The sequence below is a fragment of the Furipterus horrens genome, unplaced genomic scaffold (assembly GCF_987537825.1).
Source record: "Furipterus horrens unplaced genomic scaffold, mFurHor1.1.pri manual_scaffold_5, whole genome shotgun sequence".
Lineage (NCBI taxonomy): Eukaryota > Metazoa > Chordata > Mammalia > Chiroptera > Furipteridae > Furipterus > Furipterus horrens.
The window spans coordinates 105,085,798-105,102,867 of record NW_028327175.1 but is presented as its reverse complement, the minus strand read 5'-3'; the positions used below and the strand labels follow the sequence as shown (position 1 = coordinate 105,102,867).

The window sequence follows — 17,070 nt, the reverse complement described above, 5'->3', positions numbered from 1 at the left end:
TCAAATCCTGATTCCACATTTTCACTGTGTGGCCCTTGGCAAGTTCCTAAATCTCTCTGTGCCTAAGATTCACCATGTATAAAACAGTCTCTGCTTCATAGGGTTATTAATAGGATTAAATAAATTTAATCCTTATAGATTGCTCAGAACTGTGCTGAGTATGTAGTAAGCATGTTACAAATATTAGCTAGGAGTGTATTTATTTAATCCTTATAACCACTCTATGAGTGCAATCCCACTTTGACAAATGAGGCTCAGAGAGGTTATACAACTTGCCCAAGATTACCCAGCTCATTAGCTGCAGAGCTGGGATTTGAAGCTGTGTCTCTCTGTGCTCAAAGCTTGTGTTATTCTTGCTTAGTACTGAAAAGAGGCTGAGGATGCTTATGTAGCAGCCTTGTCACCAGGGCAACAGAGGCTGGTCCAGTGACCTGGCAACAGAAGCTTCTTTCCTTTTGCTAACATCTATGCCTCCTTGCCCACCTGCTATTGGGGACCCCTCAAGGCAGGTTCTGTCCACTACAGTGTCAGCCAAGTGCACCCATGGGATCTAGCCTCAGCTCGCTGTGTGATCTTGGGCAGGCCGCTTGACCTATCTGGCCACACAGTATGATACTCTCTGGGGACAGAGATGGATTGCAAGGTCTTCTCTGCCCCATTCCTACCTGTCAGCCACCAGCCGTGGAAAACTGACTTGCTGGCTTTCATTCATGTGGGCATTGTTCTGAGCCACGAAGGAGCCCTGGGCCCAGAAGGCCCTGACCACTGCGCCGCCCTGGAACGTCTCCGCCACGTGGGAGCACACGAAGGAGTGCCTGGCTGACTCCAGGCGTCTGAGCTGGCACGAGGTGGCCACATATAGGCTCTGAAGTGGGGCGGGTAAGGAAGGAAGTCACAGACACAGAGGAGTTGTTTGAGAAGCTCAGGGAACATTAAGTATAGGGTCCCAGACCAGGCTCTGTTACCAGCTTGCTGTGTGACCTTGGTCCAGTTGCTTCCCCTCTCTGAGCTCCAATTTTCTTGCAAAATCACGTTCCATGGTTCTTTGAAAAATCACCTGGGAATCTTCAAGCACCTCCAATGCCCCAATACAGGACTATTCAATCAGAATCTCTGGTGGTATGACCTTGGCTTTGGTATTTTTAAAGTGCCTCTGGGTAATTCTACTGTACAGAGAGGATTGAGAAACCACTAACCTAGGTAAATGTCTCATTCCCAGCTCTAAGGCCAATTGCTTCACTTAGGGCCAGTTACCATGGGAATGAAACTGTAAAGGGCAAGGAAAGCAGTCGGCCAAGTCAAATTCATTTATTTAACTTGAAGGTTACATGCCAGGTGCTGGGAATATAATGATGTACAAGACAGTACATGTTATTATTTGATTTGAGGTTGCAAGTGTGTACAGCTGGCAGGCAGGGGGGCGGGTATGCGTTTGCTGAACACCCGGGCTGCATGCCAAGTTCTTCTACAAACAGTATTCAGTAATTACAAGGTGGGCATCAGTGGCATTCACAGTTTACAGGTGAGAACACCTGAGGCTCAGAGGGATTCAGCAGCTGGTCCAAGCCTCTATCTCCAGTAAGTGGCAGAGCCTGGATTCAAACCCACCTCTGCCCGATCTCCAAGCTCTGGATGGAGAAGTAGTCCCTCCCCAAGTCAAGAGGACCTAAAGAAGACCTAGGATAGTTGTGGAGAACTGTGGTGGCCATGGCTTTTGTCTGACTGCCTACCATGTTTGTTCCACTTTACTCCTGATTTCCCAGGATGGAGGGGTGGGGGACGGGACTGTCAGTTGTGTTAGGTGGTCGCAGGACACAGCCTAACCAGTCAGAGTAAACTATCCCTTCGGTCCCAGTGATTAGTTCAGGGATGTATGTGTGTTCCATAAAGGGCCAATCGGAATCTTCTTTGGGACTGATGCACCTGTATGAACGCTGAGCTGGGTTGCTAAGGTGGGATGCTGTGAGTATAGCATTGCAAGGGGCCATCAGACCTGACCCCTGAAAAGAGAGTATGTGCAAAATTGGGCCAAGCAGAGCTAAGCCAGTGGTTCTTAAACATTAGGATGTATCAGAAGCACCTGGAGGGTTTATTAAAACCCAGACTTCTGGGCCCAGCTCCCATAGCGTCTGAGTCATTAGGTTGTGGGCAGGGCCTGGGAATGTGAATTTCTAACCAGCTCTCAGGTGATCCTCCGCTTGTGCAAGGCCACACTCTGAGAACCACTGAGCAAATATTGTGACTGCATCTTGGTGACAGCTGGCCACTGCACCTATTGCACGTAAGCCATTACGTTCTGTTCCTCTGTTTAAGTTCATTTAAGTTGATCTCTGGCTCCGGCAACTGAGAGTCTAGCCTAATAGACAGCCTTTGAGACCCTGCAATGCCTTCTTGGTTTCCAGGTAACTGGAGAAGAGGAAGCTCATTTCAGCAGCAACAGGACAAAATGGTAGAGATCAAGACCTTTGATGTGAGCACTTGGGAGACACAGCCAGCATAGGTGTTCCAGACAGACTGTGGAGGCTCTGCCTCTGGGAATTCTTCTAGGGGCAGACCCCAACTGCCCAGCTGGGCAGAACCTCTGACACTGACTCCTACCCAGGGACAGAGGTCTGGCTGAGGTGAACTCACCTGGCCCTAGGAGCCTCCCCCGCCTCTCCCTACCTGAAACCCAGCATAGAGGAGTAGCAGTGGCAGGATGGCGACGACAGCCAGTGGCGTGGCCACTGTCACCACCAGGCTGACCTCCAGGAGTCCAAAGGTATAAATCAGCAGGGACCGGAGTTTGTCTGGGATGTCCACATCTACTATGTCTGTCTCCTTGGAGAAGCGGTTCAGCAGGTTCCCAACAGGCGTCCGCTCGAAGAAGCCAATGGGAGACCGTGCCACATCCCACAGGAGGCTCTGGAAGAGCAGGCTGGATGCCCGGATCCCCCCTAGGAGCACTGTAGCCATGGAGGCAAGCAGCCCTATAGCTGGGGGGAGAGAGGGGGTCAGAGCAGGAGGGCTGGAGCCCTTCCCCCACCCCATGGTGGCCATCTTGTGACTTGGCCACCTGATGATCCCTTGATGGAATCACCCTGTCCATCCAGGACCTCAGAGCATGATCTTATTTGGAAATAGGATCTTTGCAGATGTTATTAGTGAAAGATACTGATATAATATTCTGGGTTTAGGGTGGGTTCTAAATCCAGTGCCTAATGTCCTTTGAAGAAGAGAAAAGCCACAGAGAGACACAGAGAAGGGGATGTGAAGACAGAGGCAGAGGCTGGAGTGACACGCTGCACGCTGAGGAGCATCAGGACTGCTGGCAACCAGCAGAAGCCAGGACAGAGCATGGGAGGCATTCGCCTCCAGAGCCTCCAGGAGGAACCAGTCCTGCCAACACCTTGATTTTGGACCTCTCCCTCCAGATCTGTGAGAGAATAAATTTCTGTTGGATTAAACTACCAAGTTCGTGATCCTTTGGTTTATGGCAGCCCTAGGAAACTAATATACAGTAGTCCCACTCTATATCGTGGTTCACTTATCGCGGCCTCACTGTATCACGGGATTTTAAAAAATATTATATTTAATTATCACGGATTTTTCGCTATATCACGGGATTTTGCGGTACAGTATACGTATGTTGTTAAAGTTACGTAGGTTTAAGAGTGTAGAATATGTTTAAGAACATAAGTAGTGTTTATAAAGGTGTGGAAAAGGTTAATATGGGAGTGGGAATGGTTATAAGTGTGGGGGAAGGGTTTATAAAGCCTTAAAATATATATAAATACTAAAATAAATGTAAGGTTCCTACTTTGCAGATTTTCATCTATCGCAGGGGGGTCTAGAACGTAATACCCGCGATAAGTGAGGGAATGCTGTATCCACTTCCTCCAAATGCCAATCTATGTGCTTGGAATGGGGCTAGCTTCACTCTCTGTTTCTGGGTTGGGGCAAATTTTATCCCTGGCCAACCCGAACCACTGCACTTGGTTCAGGGATGAACACATAACCCAAGTCAGGCCAGTGAGAGTGAGACCTGGACTTTGCTAGGGCTTTTCAGAAAGAGGCGCTTGCTTTTTTGAGGTGGCCAAGCTGGAGTTGTGGGGTACCATCTTACCACTAAGGGGAGAAGCCTGCCTGGACGGGAAGCTATCACAGGAAGAAAATGAAGCCATTCCAATGGCCTCATTGGACCCCTGGATCCAGTCATACCTGAAGCTAGTTATCTATGGATTCCAGTCTTATAAGCCAATACATTCTCTTGCTGTTTAAACAAGTTTGAGATATATAGGTATACAGTTAGTATATTATAGCTATATAGTTAGTATCTTTCTTATTATTTCAAATGGAGCAGACTTCAGACTAAGGAAAGTTATCAGGGGAAAAGAAGGGGCATTATGTAATAATGAATGGGTCAGTTCTCCAAGAAGACATAACAGTTCTCCATGTGTTTGTCCCTAAAAACAGGGCATCAAAATACATAAGACTCATCTGGACGTTCGGGGTGGGGGTGCTGAAAGTCACCAGCAGTCAGACCTTGGGTTTGCCCTCTGTGCGGTGTAAGAGGAAGAGCCAGCTGAACTGTCCGTCCCACCTGAGTGCTCAACTGTCCCAACATCTGGGAGTCAATATTCTGCATTTGCCAATGAGTCTGGTAGAGACTGAGGATTCCAGAAAGTGGGGGATGTGTTATGTCCTCCACTCCTCCCGTCTTAGGGACAGTAGTCTGGGCTTGGACCTAGGACATTGGCACAGATCTTCAGGGAGGAGAGTGGAGGCCAGGGATGGGTGGGCCAGGGGACCCTGAGCACCACAGGGGTGGGGGGCTGAGAGGATGGAGGGGGAGGGCGGCCGGTGAGGGGTACCTTGCAGGCAGCCCAGGAGCCCGAAGACCCAGCCTCGCAGAGCTGCCTGTGTCTGCCGCCCATTCACGGTGGGGTCGTCCGCCCACAGGCTAAGCCAGTAGCCGCGGCAGAAAGAGGCCACTTGCTGGCAGAAGAAGAGGAACAGTGCGTAGAGGCAGAGTGGGGTACCCACAGCCCGTATGTAGGTCAGGTACATGGCGGCCTTCACCTGCAGCACATGTAGGGAGGACAGGGGCAGAGGAGGGCCCGGGGGAGGGGAGAGAGGATAAGCAAGTCAGGCTCCCAAAACACAGTGATGGGGCAGATGGAACCACCATGCAGACCCATAGGTTCTGTCTCAGGACCTCCCACCTGGGGCACCGTCTCCCCTACAGGCCCCACCCATCCCCAGGACACCCTTCCTTTATAGAAGCTCCAGAGGGCCGGTGCAAGCCTTCAAGGTGACAGGCTGTGGCATTTTCTGGCTTTGTAATGACTTATTGAACACCCACTATGAGACAAGCATGTGTCTCTATCCCGATCTGACGGATAAGGAAACTGAGGCACAGACAGGTTACGCCACTTGCTTAAGATCTGTCTCCTACCAACTGAAGTTCTCCTCACAGCTGCAGCCAGAGTGAAGCTTACAAACATCCACGTGACCCCATCTTGCTGCTGCCGACCTGCACGTGGCTTTCTCCTGCTCTCAGAAGAAATTCCAAACTTCTTGTACACCTCTGACCTTACTCCCTAGTCACTCTCTGCCGGTCTCTTGGGATCCATTCCTTTGCTCCTTCCCACCTGAGAGCCTTTGTACCTGCTGTTTCCTCTGCCTGGAATGCTCTTACCCCTGCTCCTTCCAGGGCTGGTTCCATCGCATCCCTTAGGGATCAGCTCAAATGCTACTCCTCAGAGCACCCTATCCACGCGGGCCCCTGGCCCTCAGTCGGATGCCATCTCATTGCCCTTCTTTAGTTTCTTACAGCATTTATCGTTATCCGATATTACCTTGCTTGTTAGCCTAATCGTTAGCTATCTCTTCCCACTAGCACTCCATCTCCACCAGGATAGAGACTTTATCTGGCACATAATGGGGCTCTGTCAGTGTTTGCTGGGGGGATGAGTGGGTGGTTGGGCAAATGGGTAACTGAAGGGGTAGTTGAGTAGATGGATGAACAAAGGAATGGGTCTGTGGGTGGATGGGAGGGAGGGTGGGTGAGAAGATGGATAAATAAGTGGGTAGATGGAAGATGGGTAAGTGGATGTGTGGGTGGGTGGATGGATAGACAGATGGGTGAACGGGGTGTATGGTTGGGTGAGGTGGACGGATGAGTGAATAGATGGGTAGGGGGACGGATGAGTGAATGAATGAGTAGGTAGGTCTGTGGGTAAGTGGAGAAATGAGCAGAGAAGAAATGTACAAGCTCCAGGTTAGGCCTGACCTAGATTTGAGTCCCAAGCTGGTCACTTGCTAGCTATGAGAACACAGAAGCCTCTCAGCTCTTTAAGACCTCAGTTTCTTCATCTCTAAAATGGAGCTATCACCATCTAGTTTTAGGGCAGTTGTGACATTAAGGAATAGAAAGTGTCTAGAATCTTACTTGGCACATAGTAGGTGTTCAAGAAAAGTGACTGCCCTGCCACCTATGCTGTATCTGGGGGCAGGTCTGGGGCCCCTGTGGGCAGCCGTAGCAGCGGATGTGGAGGGAGGGAGCAGCTGTGGTTACCCGGCCGTATTGCACGGTGTCCTCTCCTGCTGGCAGTCCTGTCCTCTGAGGGCCAACCTGGGGAGCCCTTGTCTGGGCCTCTGAAGCGGTGCTCTCCTTCTCAGGGATTAACTTCATGGACCTGTTATTTAGAGGAAATGAGGGCAAATCAGTGTCTCTCTCCATGGGGTGCATGTGCCCAACCTTCATGGCCGCTGGTAGCCACTGAGCTCTGGGGGACACTCTTCATTCATTCATTCATTCATATATTCATTCAATCAGCATACTGAGCACCAGCTAGGTGCCATGCTGTGTCCTCCCTCTGTGGTGCCCAGCTAAATGCCATCTCTTACCCCAGGTCAAGCAAACCTGTTCTTCTAACACCATTCCCCTGAATGAACTTATTTGCCTAATTTCAGAACTTGGTTTTCAGAATTTTCGTTTTGGCCTAAGCTTTGCTGCAATCATTTTGTCCCTGTTGTTTGTTCACAGACTTGTCAGTCTAGGTTGGCAGAATATCAATTTTACACAATTCATTTGTTGAAGACTTCTTGTATGTGCCTTTCATTTATAGACGAGTGGGCTGACTTAAGCTTAAATGCGAATTGCCATCTGCTCACTGTGAAACCATGGGCAGATACTTAGCCTTTCTGTGCCTCAGTTTCCTCAGCTTTAAAATGGGGATAATCTATGTCTGTCTACCTATCTAGCTAGCTAGCTATCATCTATCTACACCTGAGGACTAATTGATCATTCTGTGAATTGGACATTTGGGGACTTAATCATTTTAGCTATTTGATTGTCAAACAGTTTTGGTGAAGCATCTCACAATGGAGCATCATGGTAGGTATTCAACAGGTGCTCAATCCAGAATCGTTTCAGCTGCCCCCTGCCTGCCTGAGCTGCAGGTGGACTTCACCTCAGTCCGTGCCCTCCCTGTGCTCAGGAGCACAGCGAACTCACCTCTCCGGTCCGCTCATGGGCCTCCCACTTCCAACAGAGCCTCTGGGGTCCTCAGTGCTGGTGGCGAGTTCTGTTTCTGCAAGGTAAGGGAGTCTTGTCACACTGTGGTGGTCAAGAACTCAGGATCCGGATGCTGACTTTGACATCCACTGGCTGTATGGCCTTAACTTGTCTGAGCATCCATGTTTTCTGCTGTGGCTCCTGCAACCACTCACAATCCTCCCAGTTTCTTCCAGGAACATTATCCATTATCCATTTAATCACTCATCCCTTCATTTATTCACTCAGCAAATATAATCAAGGACGTGCTATGAACTTGAGGTTGGAAAACATCAGTAAACATGTACATAATCATACTGATTCGGGTTCCCCGACACCCTGCACAAGCAGTTCACTATGGCTGGACTGTTCTTTTCACACTTTTATCCAGCCTTAGGTGTCATCTTCCCCAGGAAGGACTCTGGTCCCCTGACCATCTCTCTAGGCTGGGCGGGTTCCATCTCCAAGCTCCAGGACGGTGGCACTGTGAATCACCACTTAGGTGGGCCAGTGCTCAACAGATATTTTCAAAAGAGGCAGAGTCTGGGGCTGGGGGCAGCTGGCTGTGAGTTCCTGCTTCGTCATGAAGGGACAGCATACAGCCTAGTGATGAAAAACCACATGCTCTGGGGTCAAGCTACTTGGGTTCAAATCCCAGCACCGCCATTTATAAGCCATGTAACCTCAGGCCAGTTCCCTATTCTGGGCTTCAGTCTCCTCCTCTACAAAAGGGAGGTGATTAAGGGGGCATAGAGATGAGTAAATGAGTTAATGCAGGTGAGGTGCCATGGGCTGTTCTTCATCTCTCACTGTGGGCGAGCTTGGGTTGGTGACTTCACTTCCAGAACATTACCATTTTCCCAGCAGACATTGTGTTCTCTGGATCATTAGAAGCCCTGGCTAGCATGGCTTGGGGCTTCCGGCCTCTAGGCACCAAATGACCTTGTTCAGTCTCCGTAGTAGTTATAAGCATAAACTCAAATTCTAATCTTGTGACCTCAGGCAAATTATTTAACTCTCTTTGCCTCAATTTGCTCATCTGTGAAATAGCAGCAATAATTGCGTGTGCCTCAAAGGGGTATTGTGAAGATCAGGTGAAATAAGGTATGTTTATAGATGCATTTAGCATAGCACCTGGCTCATGGGCACTGCCACTGGCTCTTACTGGGAGTCTTGGGTGGCCTCTCAGGAGAGCCACCTGCCTCAGGCCTGGGCCTGCAGGGGGGGTGCGGCCAGAGTGGTCCCCTCAGGCTAGTGGGGTCTTGGGCAGGAGCCAAGGACAGAGAACCAGCAAGGTCCAACCAGTACCTCCTTCTTCTCTATCTCCTGGCTGTCTGGCTCGATCCAGAAGGGCCACCAGGGCCCCTTTCCTATTCAGAAGCTCCTGGTAGGAACCCATCTCTGCAATGGCCCCATCTTCCAGCACCACGATACAATCAGCCTGCGGCAGGATGTGGAGTGCGTGGGTCACAAGAATCCGCGTCTGGGCAGGGAAAGGGTGGAAGTTACACTCAGGTGCTTGATGCACCTTCCAGAGCCAGAGGTTGGGGCAGCAAGTGCCTAGGGCTCTGAGTAGGGCAAGTTCCCTTTTCATGTACTCCTCCCCTCTTTCTTGAAAACAGCATGTCGCAATAGAGAGGTAGAGGGGCTCCTTCAACCTATGTCTCAAAACAAGGAGTTTGCCTGAACCCAGTGACCTGAGTTAGTGAGGCAGAGCTGTAGCAGTTTAACAGATCCATAAGCAAAAATAACTGCTGTTGTAAGCCACTGATGTTTGGGGATTGTTTGTTATGTAGAATGGTCACAGCAAAAGCTGACCATTACAAAGAGGAAAGTTGGACTCAAGGAGGGTGGTGATGACATAGATTAGGGTTAAAACTTTCTTTGCCTTTGCACTGTGCCCTCTGATATATTTTCCCAAACTTACCGTTCCCTGGAGCAGCCCACTGGGCCCAATGACCTGGCTGAAGATGTGCTGGCCAACGTGGGCATCCAGGGCTGCCAGAGGGTCATCCAGGAGGTATACAGTAGCTTTCCTATACACGGCCCGGGCCAGGCTCAGCCGCTGCTTCTGACCGCCAGAGAGATTCATGCCCTGTGGCCACAAGAGATGGACAGAGTCTACATGCTGGGTGAAGCTGGTATGACAGGGCCTCATCTGGTCATCGGAGGTACAGCTCACTGTCCCTATCCTCCAAGGCCACCTCCCAGCTGTAAACACTCGCTCTCAAGCCAACACCCTTTCCCAGGCTTTCCCCAGTGTCCTGTCTCCCCTTTTCCACCAAGCCCCCTGGAAGAATTGTCAGCACCTTCCACGGCTGTCTCTCCTCCCACTCACTTCTTCCTCCACTTAAATCTGGCTTCTGTTTCCATTTCTCCACTGATACCGTCTTCCCCAAGGACACCAGCCATCATTTCTCTATTGTCTCATCCAGTGGCAGCTTTTCAGTCCTTATTTTCATTCATTCATTCCACTCACATTTATCACATGGCTATTTTATACCAGCAGTGTTCTAGGCTCTGGCAACACAGTGCTGAACAAGACTATGGAAAATTCTGGAGTAAAGTTTCCTTCCCTGATTCACATGGAAACCTTCTTTGCTGCTGTGTAACTCACCCCGGTGCCAACTCAAGCTCCCCTGGCTGTTTACAATTTCCCTGGCATTTATAAATAGGGAGGCCTCAGAAAGGAAAATGGAGTTTCAAGGGAGCTGGATGCCCACAGTCCCTCCTGCTACTACCTTTCCTCTCCTGCTCCAAGCCTCTTCCCCTTAAATCCCCAGGAAACACCAATCAGTACCCCCAAGTGTGTGTGTGTGGGGGGCAGGTACTCAGTCCCTTAGTGAATGGAACACTCAAGAAAGAGTCTAAGGTCCCACCACCTAGAGGGAGTCAGCTAAGGGAAGCCTGGAACTGGGTCCCAGCCCTGCCCTGTCCTCTCTTTGTGATCATGAGCCCGTCACAAACTCTCAGGGCCCTTCAGTTCTCTCAACTGTGGAATGAGGTTGGGGTCAGACTTCAGCAAGCTATGCTCACGGTAAAGTGCAATGCAGTAAAAGGTGAGGGTGCCCTGGTCAGAAATGTGGTCCTGGGAGAACTGGACGTGCCAGATTAAGTCTTCGAAAAGTCCTCCAGGCCAAACAGAAGCAGGCCCTCCCCTGCAGCCCTGCTTCCCACAAAACCCAGTCCCTGCAGTCATGATGTTTCTCTCAAATGAGGGTGGGGGTAGGAGATAGGTACTCAATAAGCCAACAAGTAAAATATACCACTTCTTGGATGGTATCATGTGCTGTGAAGAATGATAAAGCAGAGGAAGGGTGTAGGCAGGGTGTACCTGTGTGAGCAGGGTTGCCATGCTGGGTAAGGTGGTCAGGGAAGGTCTCTCCACTAAGAAGACATTTGAGTAGAAGCCTGATAAAAGTGAGGGACGGGCCTTGTGGACTCCTGAGAAGGAGTTTTAGAAGCAGAGAGAACAGCAGGTGCAAAGGCCCTGAGATGAGTGTGTACTTGGGGTGTTCAGGGAACATCGCGACAGCCATGTGGCTGGAGTGGAGCATGATGAGAGATGGGGTCAGAGAGATAACGGGAGAGGAAGCCTTGCCAGTGATGGTCAGGGCTTTGGCTTTGACTCTGAGGGGGGACACTCTGGAGGATTCCAAGCAGAGAGGGGACATGATCTCACCTACGTTTGAACAGACTCCCTTTAGATGCTGCCCTCGGATGAACCCGTCAGGGTGGAGGACAGGAGTGAGGGCAGCCGGTTGGGGGCTGGGGGGCTGGGGGAGGGCTGCTGTAGCAACGTGAGGGAGAGGGGCGGTAGATGGAACAGAGCATTCTGGGTCTGCCTTGATGGAGGGCCCAGCAGGATTAACTGAGGGATTAGATGTGGTGTAAGAGAAAGAGAGGCACCGAGGGCAACAGCAGGGTTTTGGATCTCAGCTCTGGAGGGTGGAGCTTCATCACCTGGGACCGGCGTGCTACAGCGAGGGGAGGTTCCTGAAAGCGTTGGTTTAGGATGCGACACAGCTGACAGACAATGAGGACAGCGAGCACCCCCTTGCTTTGAAACCACCTACCCTGGGCCTCCACAGACCCCCGTCCTCCTCTCTGGATTCTCCTCTCACAGGGGACCCTCTCCCCTTCTTTCCAGAAAATTCCACCCATCTCGTTAACTTTAACTCCTATTTTTCCACTCTCAATTCCCTAATCCAGGGGTCAGCAACCTTTTTCTGAAAAGGGTCTGATAGTAACCATTTTAAGCTTTGCTGGGGGGTCCAGTACGCATCACAACTGCTCATCTCTGCCCTTGCTGTGCAAAAGCAGCCATGACCCACGGGTAAATAAATGGGCATGGCTGTGTCCCAATAAACCTTTATTTACAAAAACAGATGGTGGGCCAGACTTAACCTGTGGGTCATAGTTTGCCAATCCTGCCCAATCCATAGCTCCAGAAGCATAGTGTACCCTGTTCACTGGATATCTCTGCCCAGACCTTTTGCTGAGATCCAGAGAGGGGAAGAGATTTGACCAATGTCACCCAAAAAATGCAGGACAGGAAAGGTGCCCAGGTATCCTCACTCCCAGCTGGGGAGCCCATCACCGCCAATCCCTGCCACACCTTTCTGCCTCTCCCTGGTCTCTATTTTCATTCATTCATTAATAATGATTTATTGAGCATCTAGTGTGTGCTTGGCCCTAAGTTGGCTCCCTTTTCTACCCCACTTCTCTGCCCTCCTTGTCTCCCCTTTGTCACTCTCACCACACTGCCCAAAGCTCAGGAAAGCAAATGGCCCCAGCCATAGTGGCTCCCTATCCCAGGAAGGCTCGAGCCCCTCACCTGCTCCCCAATTTGGGTATGGACTCCTGCAGGAAAACTGCCCACATCCGGCCATAGGGCACAGGCCTCCAGGACTCTCTCCAGCCACAGTGGGTCCAGCTCCTGCCGGAAGCACACGTTCTCCACCACAGACGAGTTCTGGACCCAGGCCTCCTGGGGCATGTAAGCCACGGGACCCTAAAACATAACTCACTTTGGCAACTAGGAGGCCAACAGGGATGGAGGTAGGAGCGATTATGGAGGAATAGTAGGCGCCGGACTGTCGCTGGTGGCAGAAGGCAGAGGGAGTGAATGGAAAGGAGGAGGGGGAGCAGGAAGGCATGGGGAGGGCTCTAGGATGGGGGACAGTCTATCAGAAAGGCAGGGGTTGTGACCTCACCTTGATGCTCACGGACCCCTCCACCTTTAACAGCTCCCCAAGGAGGGCAGAGAGCAGGGAAGACTTCCCTGCCCCCACAGGACCAACAACAGCCAGGAGACAGCCCTGCGGCACGGTGAGGTTTATCCTGGAGGGAAGACGCATCCTGGGTAGGGCCCAACCCGAGTCTGTGCAGAATGGGCGAACCCCAGACGCAGCTAGCCATTCCCACTGGTGATTCACCCAGCAGGTTGCTAAGAGCATGTTCAGAGGCAGTCCTTCCTTCTCCCAATCCTTGTCTGGCTATGTAAGCAGCCATCACATTCCACACATGTGCATGGGAAACACATGCATGCACCCCACATGAACACACCACAATGTATGCATGCACAAACTCATATTAATGCACACCTGTACATGCACACACAGTACACACAGTGTACACATGTACACGAACATGCTGTCACACATGCATACATGTGACACACAGTTTATTGTGGCAGGAGGATTTAACCAGCATCGTCTCTTGCCTCAGTTATTGCAATAGGCTCTTCACTGATCCTCCTGCTTGTGTCCTTGGTCCCTGTCCCAGTTCATTTTCCACCCAGAGGCCAGAGGGACCTGAGTTAAAACCTGAGTCAGATCATGACACTTCTTCACTGAAGCCCTCCAGTGGTTCCCACTCACTCAGGATTCTGACAGCCCTAAAAGAAGCCCAGCTTCCTACCGCTCTGCCTCAGCCACACTGACCTCCTGTTTCTCAAACACAACTGGGGGATATTGTGCCCCCAGGTGTCATTTAGCAATGTCTAAAGGTATTTTGGGTTATCACAACTGGTGGGGGTTGCTGCTGGAATCTAGAGGGTGAATAATGGGGGTCCTGCTAAACATCCTATAATACACAGGACAGCTCCACAACAAAGAATTATCCAACCCCAAATGTCAATAATGACAAGGTGAAGAAGCCTGGGTCTAAGCACACTCCTACCCCAGGACCTTTGTACATGCTGTTTCCACTGCCAGGGAAGCGCTGCTCCCAGGTGTGTGCAGAACTCCACCCTTCTCCTCATTATAACCTCAGTTTAAGTAACCAGCTTTCTCTTATTACACATTACCCAGTCAATATCACACTCTGTCACCATTCCCTGATTTTGCATCTGTGAACCCCTCCATCAGAATGTCAGTCCCAGTGCCCAAAACAGGGCCTGGCACATAGCAAGTGCTCAAAAAATACTAAGAGGTGAGTGAATGACAATTGAGAGATGCTGGTCAGGGTATTTTAGTTCCCATCACAGGGAATTTTGGGATTGGCTGAGGGTCTTCTGTTACAAAGACCTAGCCAAAGAGTTGAAGGCTAGAGGTGACAACAATGTAGGGACTGGCACAGGAGGGAGAGAAGTGGGCATGGCTGACGAGGCTGGGCCTCTTCTTGGCCAGGCCTCTCTTGTTTCATCTGGACTAGTATTGGGAGCAGAGGCTGTCTCCCCCCTGACAGGGAAGCTCAGATGCCCTGTCCCCTGTCTGCAGGAGCTCTTGTTCTCCCAAGACTCCCTCTGCCAGGGCTGGTCCTGGGAGTCTCCCTGGTAGGATGCCATCCCAGGCTCACTCACCCTCCAGCCCCAGCCTGCAAACCTGCACCACCTCTCACGTAGGAAGCAGCAAGAGCCTCCTGTATTTTCCTCCCTGCCTACGGGAAGGTAGTACCAGGGAAGCTCTTCTGTACCTGTGCAGGCAGGGTGAACTCTCCCGGGACCAAGAAAAGGTACCTTCTTGCACACGGATGCAATCGTCCCTGGAAGCTGCAGGCATAAAAGACCAGTTACACCAGATGCTCCTGGCTGGACTCCTTGTCCCAGAGATCCCCATGCAGTGCCCCCACCCCGCCTCAAGGCAGCAGGAAATCTCTCCCACTGAACAAACTGTCCTGCTATTCACCAGCCTGAGCATGACACTGTGGGATGGTTAAATAATTCACAGTCCGAACACCACAGCCCAGGGGCCAGGTCCTGCCTGCCATCTTATTTTTTAAAAAGGTTTATGGGGACACAGCCATGCCCATTCATTCACGTTGTTTTTTTTTAATGGATTATTTCATGTTGCAACTGCAGAGGTAAGTAGTCACGATGTAGACTGAATGGCCTGGAAAGCCTAAAACATGTACAATCTAGTCCTTTACAGAAAAGTTACCGGGTTTCTTATATAATTTATCATCTGATCTGGGACTCTGGAAAGTGAAGGGAATTATTAATTTTACTGGGATAACAGGTGTGACAGTGGTCTCCTTAGGAACCAGATCAATGGTTTTGGATCCTGACTGTACTTTAGAATAACCCAGAACAATTAAAACAAAAAACAAACAAACAAAAAACAAATCTCCCCCTGGCTCAGTCCAACCCCCAAATCAGAATCTTCATGGGGTGAGGTCTGAGCATCTTCCATCTAAGGAGCAGCTGACGCCCTTTTACACCCACTGGACTGGATGGTCTCTAGGGAAGGGTTGTAGATAAAAGACATGATGCCCAGTTTACTTTTTTTTTTTTAGTATTTTTTATTGATTATATTGTTACAGCAGTCCCAGGTTTTTTTCCCTTTGCTCCCCTCTGCCCAGTATCCCTCTCCCTCCAGCAATTCCACTCCCCGCCCCCTTAGTTCATGTCCATGGGTCATGCATATAAGTCCTCTGGCTTCACTCTTTCCTATATTATTCTTAACTTCCCCTTGTCTATTTTGTACCAACAAATTATGCGTCTTAATCCCTGCACCATTTCCCCGTTTCTCCCTCTTCCCCCTCCCAGGTGATAACCCTCCAAATGAACCCCATAACTGTGATTCTGTTCCTATTCTGTTTTACTTCATTAGATTTTGTTTTTATCTTTTAGATTCAGTTGTTGAAAGTTGTGAGTTTGTTGTCATTTTAATGTTCATAGTTTTGATCCTCTTTTTCTTAAATAAGTCCCTTTAACATTTCATATAATAATGGCTTGGTGATGATGAACTCCTTTAGCTTTACCTTGTCTGGGAAGCACTTCATCTGCCCTTCCATTCTAATTGATAGCTTTGCTGGATAGAGTAATCTTGGTTGTAGGTCCTTCTTTTCATCACACTGAATAGTTCTTGCCAGTCCCTTCTTGCCTGCAAAGTTTCTTTTGAGAAATCAGCTGAGAGTCTTATAGGCACCCCTTCGTAGGTAACTCTCTGCTTTTCTCTTGCTGCTTTTAAGAGTCTCTCTTTATCTTTAACCTTTGGCATTTTAATTATGATGTATCTTGGTGTGGTCCTCTTTGGGTCTAGCTTGTTTGGGACTCTCTGTGCTTCCTGGACCCGTATGTCTATTCCTTCACCAAATTTGGGAAGTTTTCCTTCATTATTTTTTCACATAAGCTTTCAATTTCTTGCTCTTCCTCTTCTTCTTCTGGCACCCCTATGATTCAAATGTTGGTATGTTTAAAGTTGTCCCAGAGGTTCCTAAGCCTCTCCTAATTTTTTTCAATTCTTGGTTCCTCATTTTGTACTGGTTGACTGGTTTTTCCTTCCTTATGTTCCAAATCATTGATTTGAACCTTGGTTTCCTTCCCTTCACCATTGGTTTTGTGTGGATTTTCCTTTGTTTCATTTAGCATAGGCTTCACTTCTTCCCTTATGCGTCTGCCATACTTAAGCATATCTGTCAAGCCTGTGAGTATCTTTATCACTAGTGTTTTGAACTCTGCATCTGTTAGGTTGGCTATCTCCTCGTCTGTTTGGTTAGCTATCTCCTCATCTGTTAGGTTAGCTATCTCCTCATCGATTAGTTCTCCTACTGGAACCTTAATCTGCTCCCTCATTTGGGCCATATTTCTCCATCTCCTCATCTTGACAGACTCCTGTGTTTGCCTCTGTGTCCGAGGTAGAGCTGTCACACCTGTTATATTGTAAGGGGTGGAGCCTTAGGTATTCCTCAGTGTGGGCAACCCGTTGTACCACATTGTGGCTCTGTATGTGGGGGAGAGGTCTGAGAGGGAACAATGCTGCTTGGTCAGCAGTTGCCCCTTTTCCAGACACTTTTCCTGCTTTCTGTATGGGCTGGCACCTCTCTAGCTGTTGCCCTGGCCATCATTCCCAGAATGGGTGGGTCTGTGGACATTCTAGGACTGGGGGTGGGGGGGCGGCTTTAAACAAGTGGACTCTGCTGAGAGACTGGCAATTTCTTCCTCTGCCCCAACCCCCACTGGTTTGCACAGTCAGAAGCACTGAGGCTTTATTTTCCCCAGCGCCGGGACTGTGAGCTGTGCAGTCTGGTCTGGTGCTGGGAACGCTCCCCAGGTGTCCCTCCTGATTTTAAAAACATGTGACTGT

The 17,070-nt window shown here is 49.8% G+C and overlaps 1 protein-coding gene across 1 annotated transcript in view; it reads right to left on the bottom strand.

Annotated features, from left to right (window-relative positions):
• Nucleotides 1-17,070, bottom strand: part of ABCC6 (ATP binding cassette subfamily C member 6) — a 49,960-nt gene that overhangs the window by 7,109 nt on the left and 25,781 nt on the right. The window contains exons 15-24 of the mRNA XM_090279354.1: nucleotides 14,459-14,534; nucleotides 12,757-12,883; nucleotides 12,378-12,554; nucleotides 9,468-9,635; nucleotides 8,849-9,023; nucleotides 7,502-7,577; nucleotides 6,560-6,680; nucleotides 4,854-5,061; nucleotides 2,665-2,975; nucleotides 666-865 (exon numbers count right to left, since the gene is read on the bottom strand). Coding sequence (XP_090135480.1) covers nucleotides 666-865; nucleotides 2,665-2,975; nucleotides 4,854-5,061; nucleotides 6,560-6,680; nucleotides 7,502-7,577; nucleotides 8,849-9,023; nucleotides 9,468-9,635; nucleotides 12,378-12,554; nucleotides 12,757-12,883; nucleotides 14,459-14,534 — 1,639 coding nt within the window. The remainder of the gene's footprint in view (nucleotides 1-665; nucleotides 866-2,664; nucleotides 2,976-4,853; nucleotides 5,062-6,559; nucleotides 6,681-7,501; nucleotides 7,578-8,848; nucleotides 9,024-9,467; nucleotides 9,636-12,377; nucleotides 12,555-12,756; nucleotides 12,884-14,458; nucleotides 14,535-17,070) is intronic.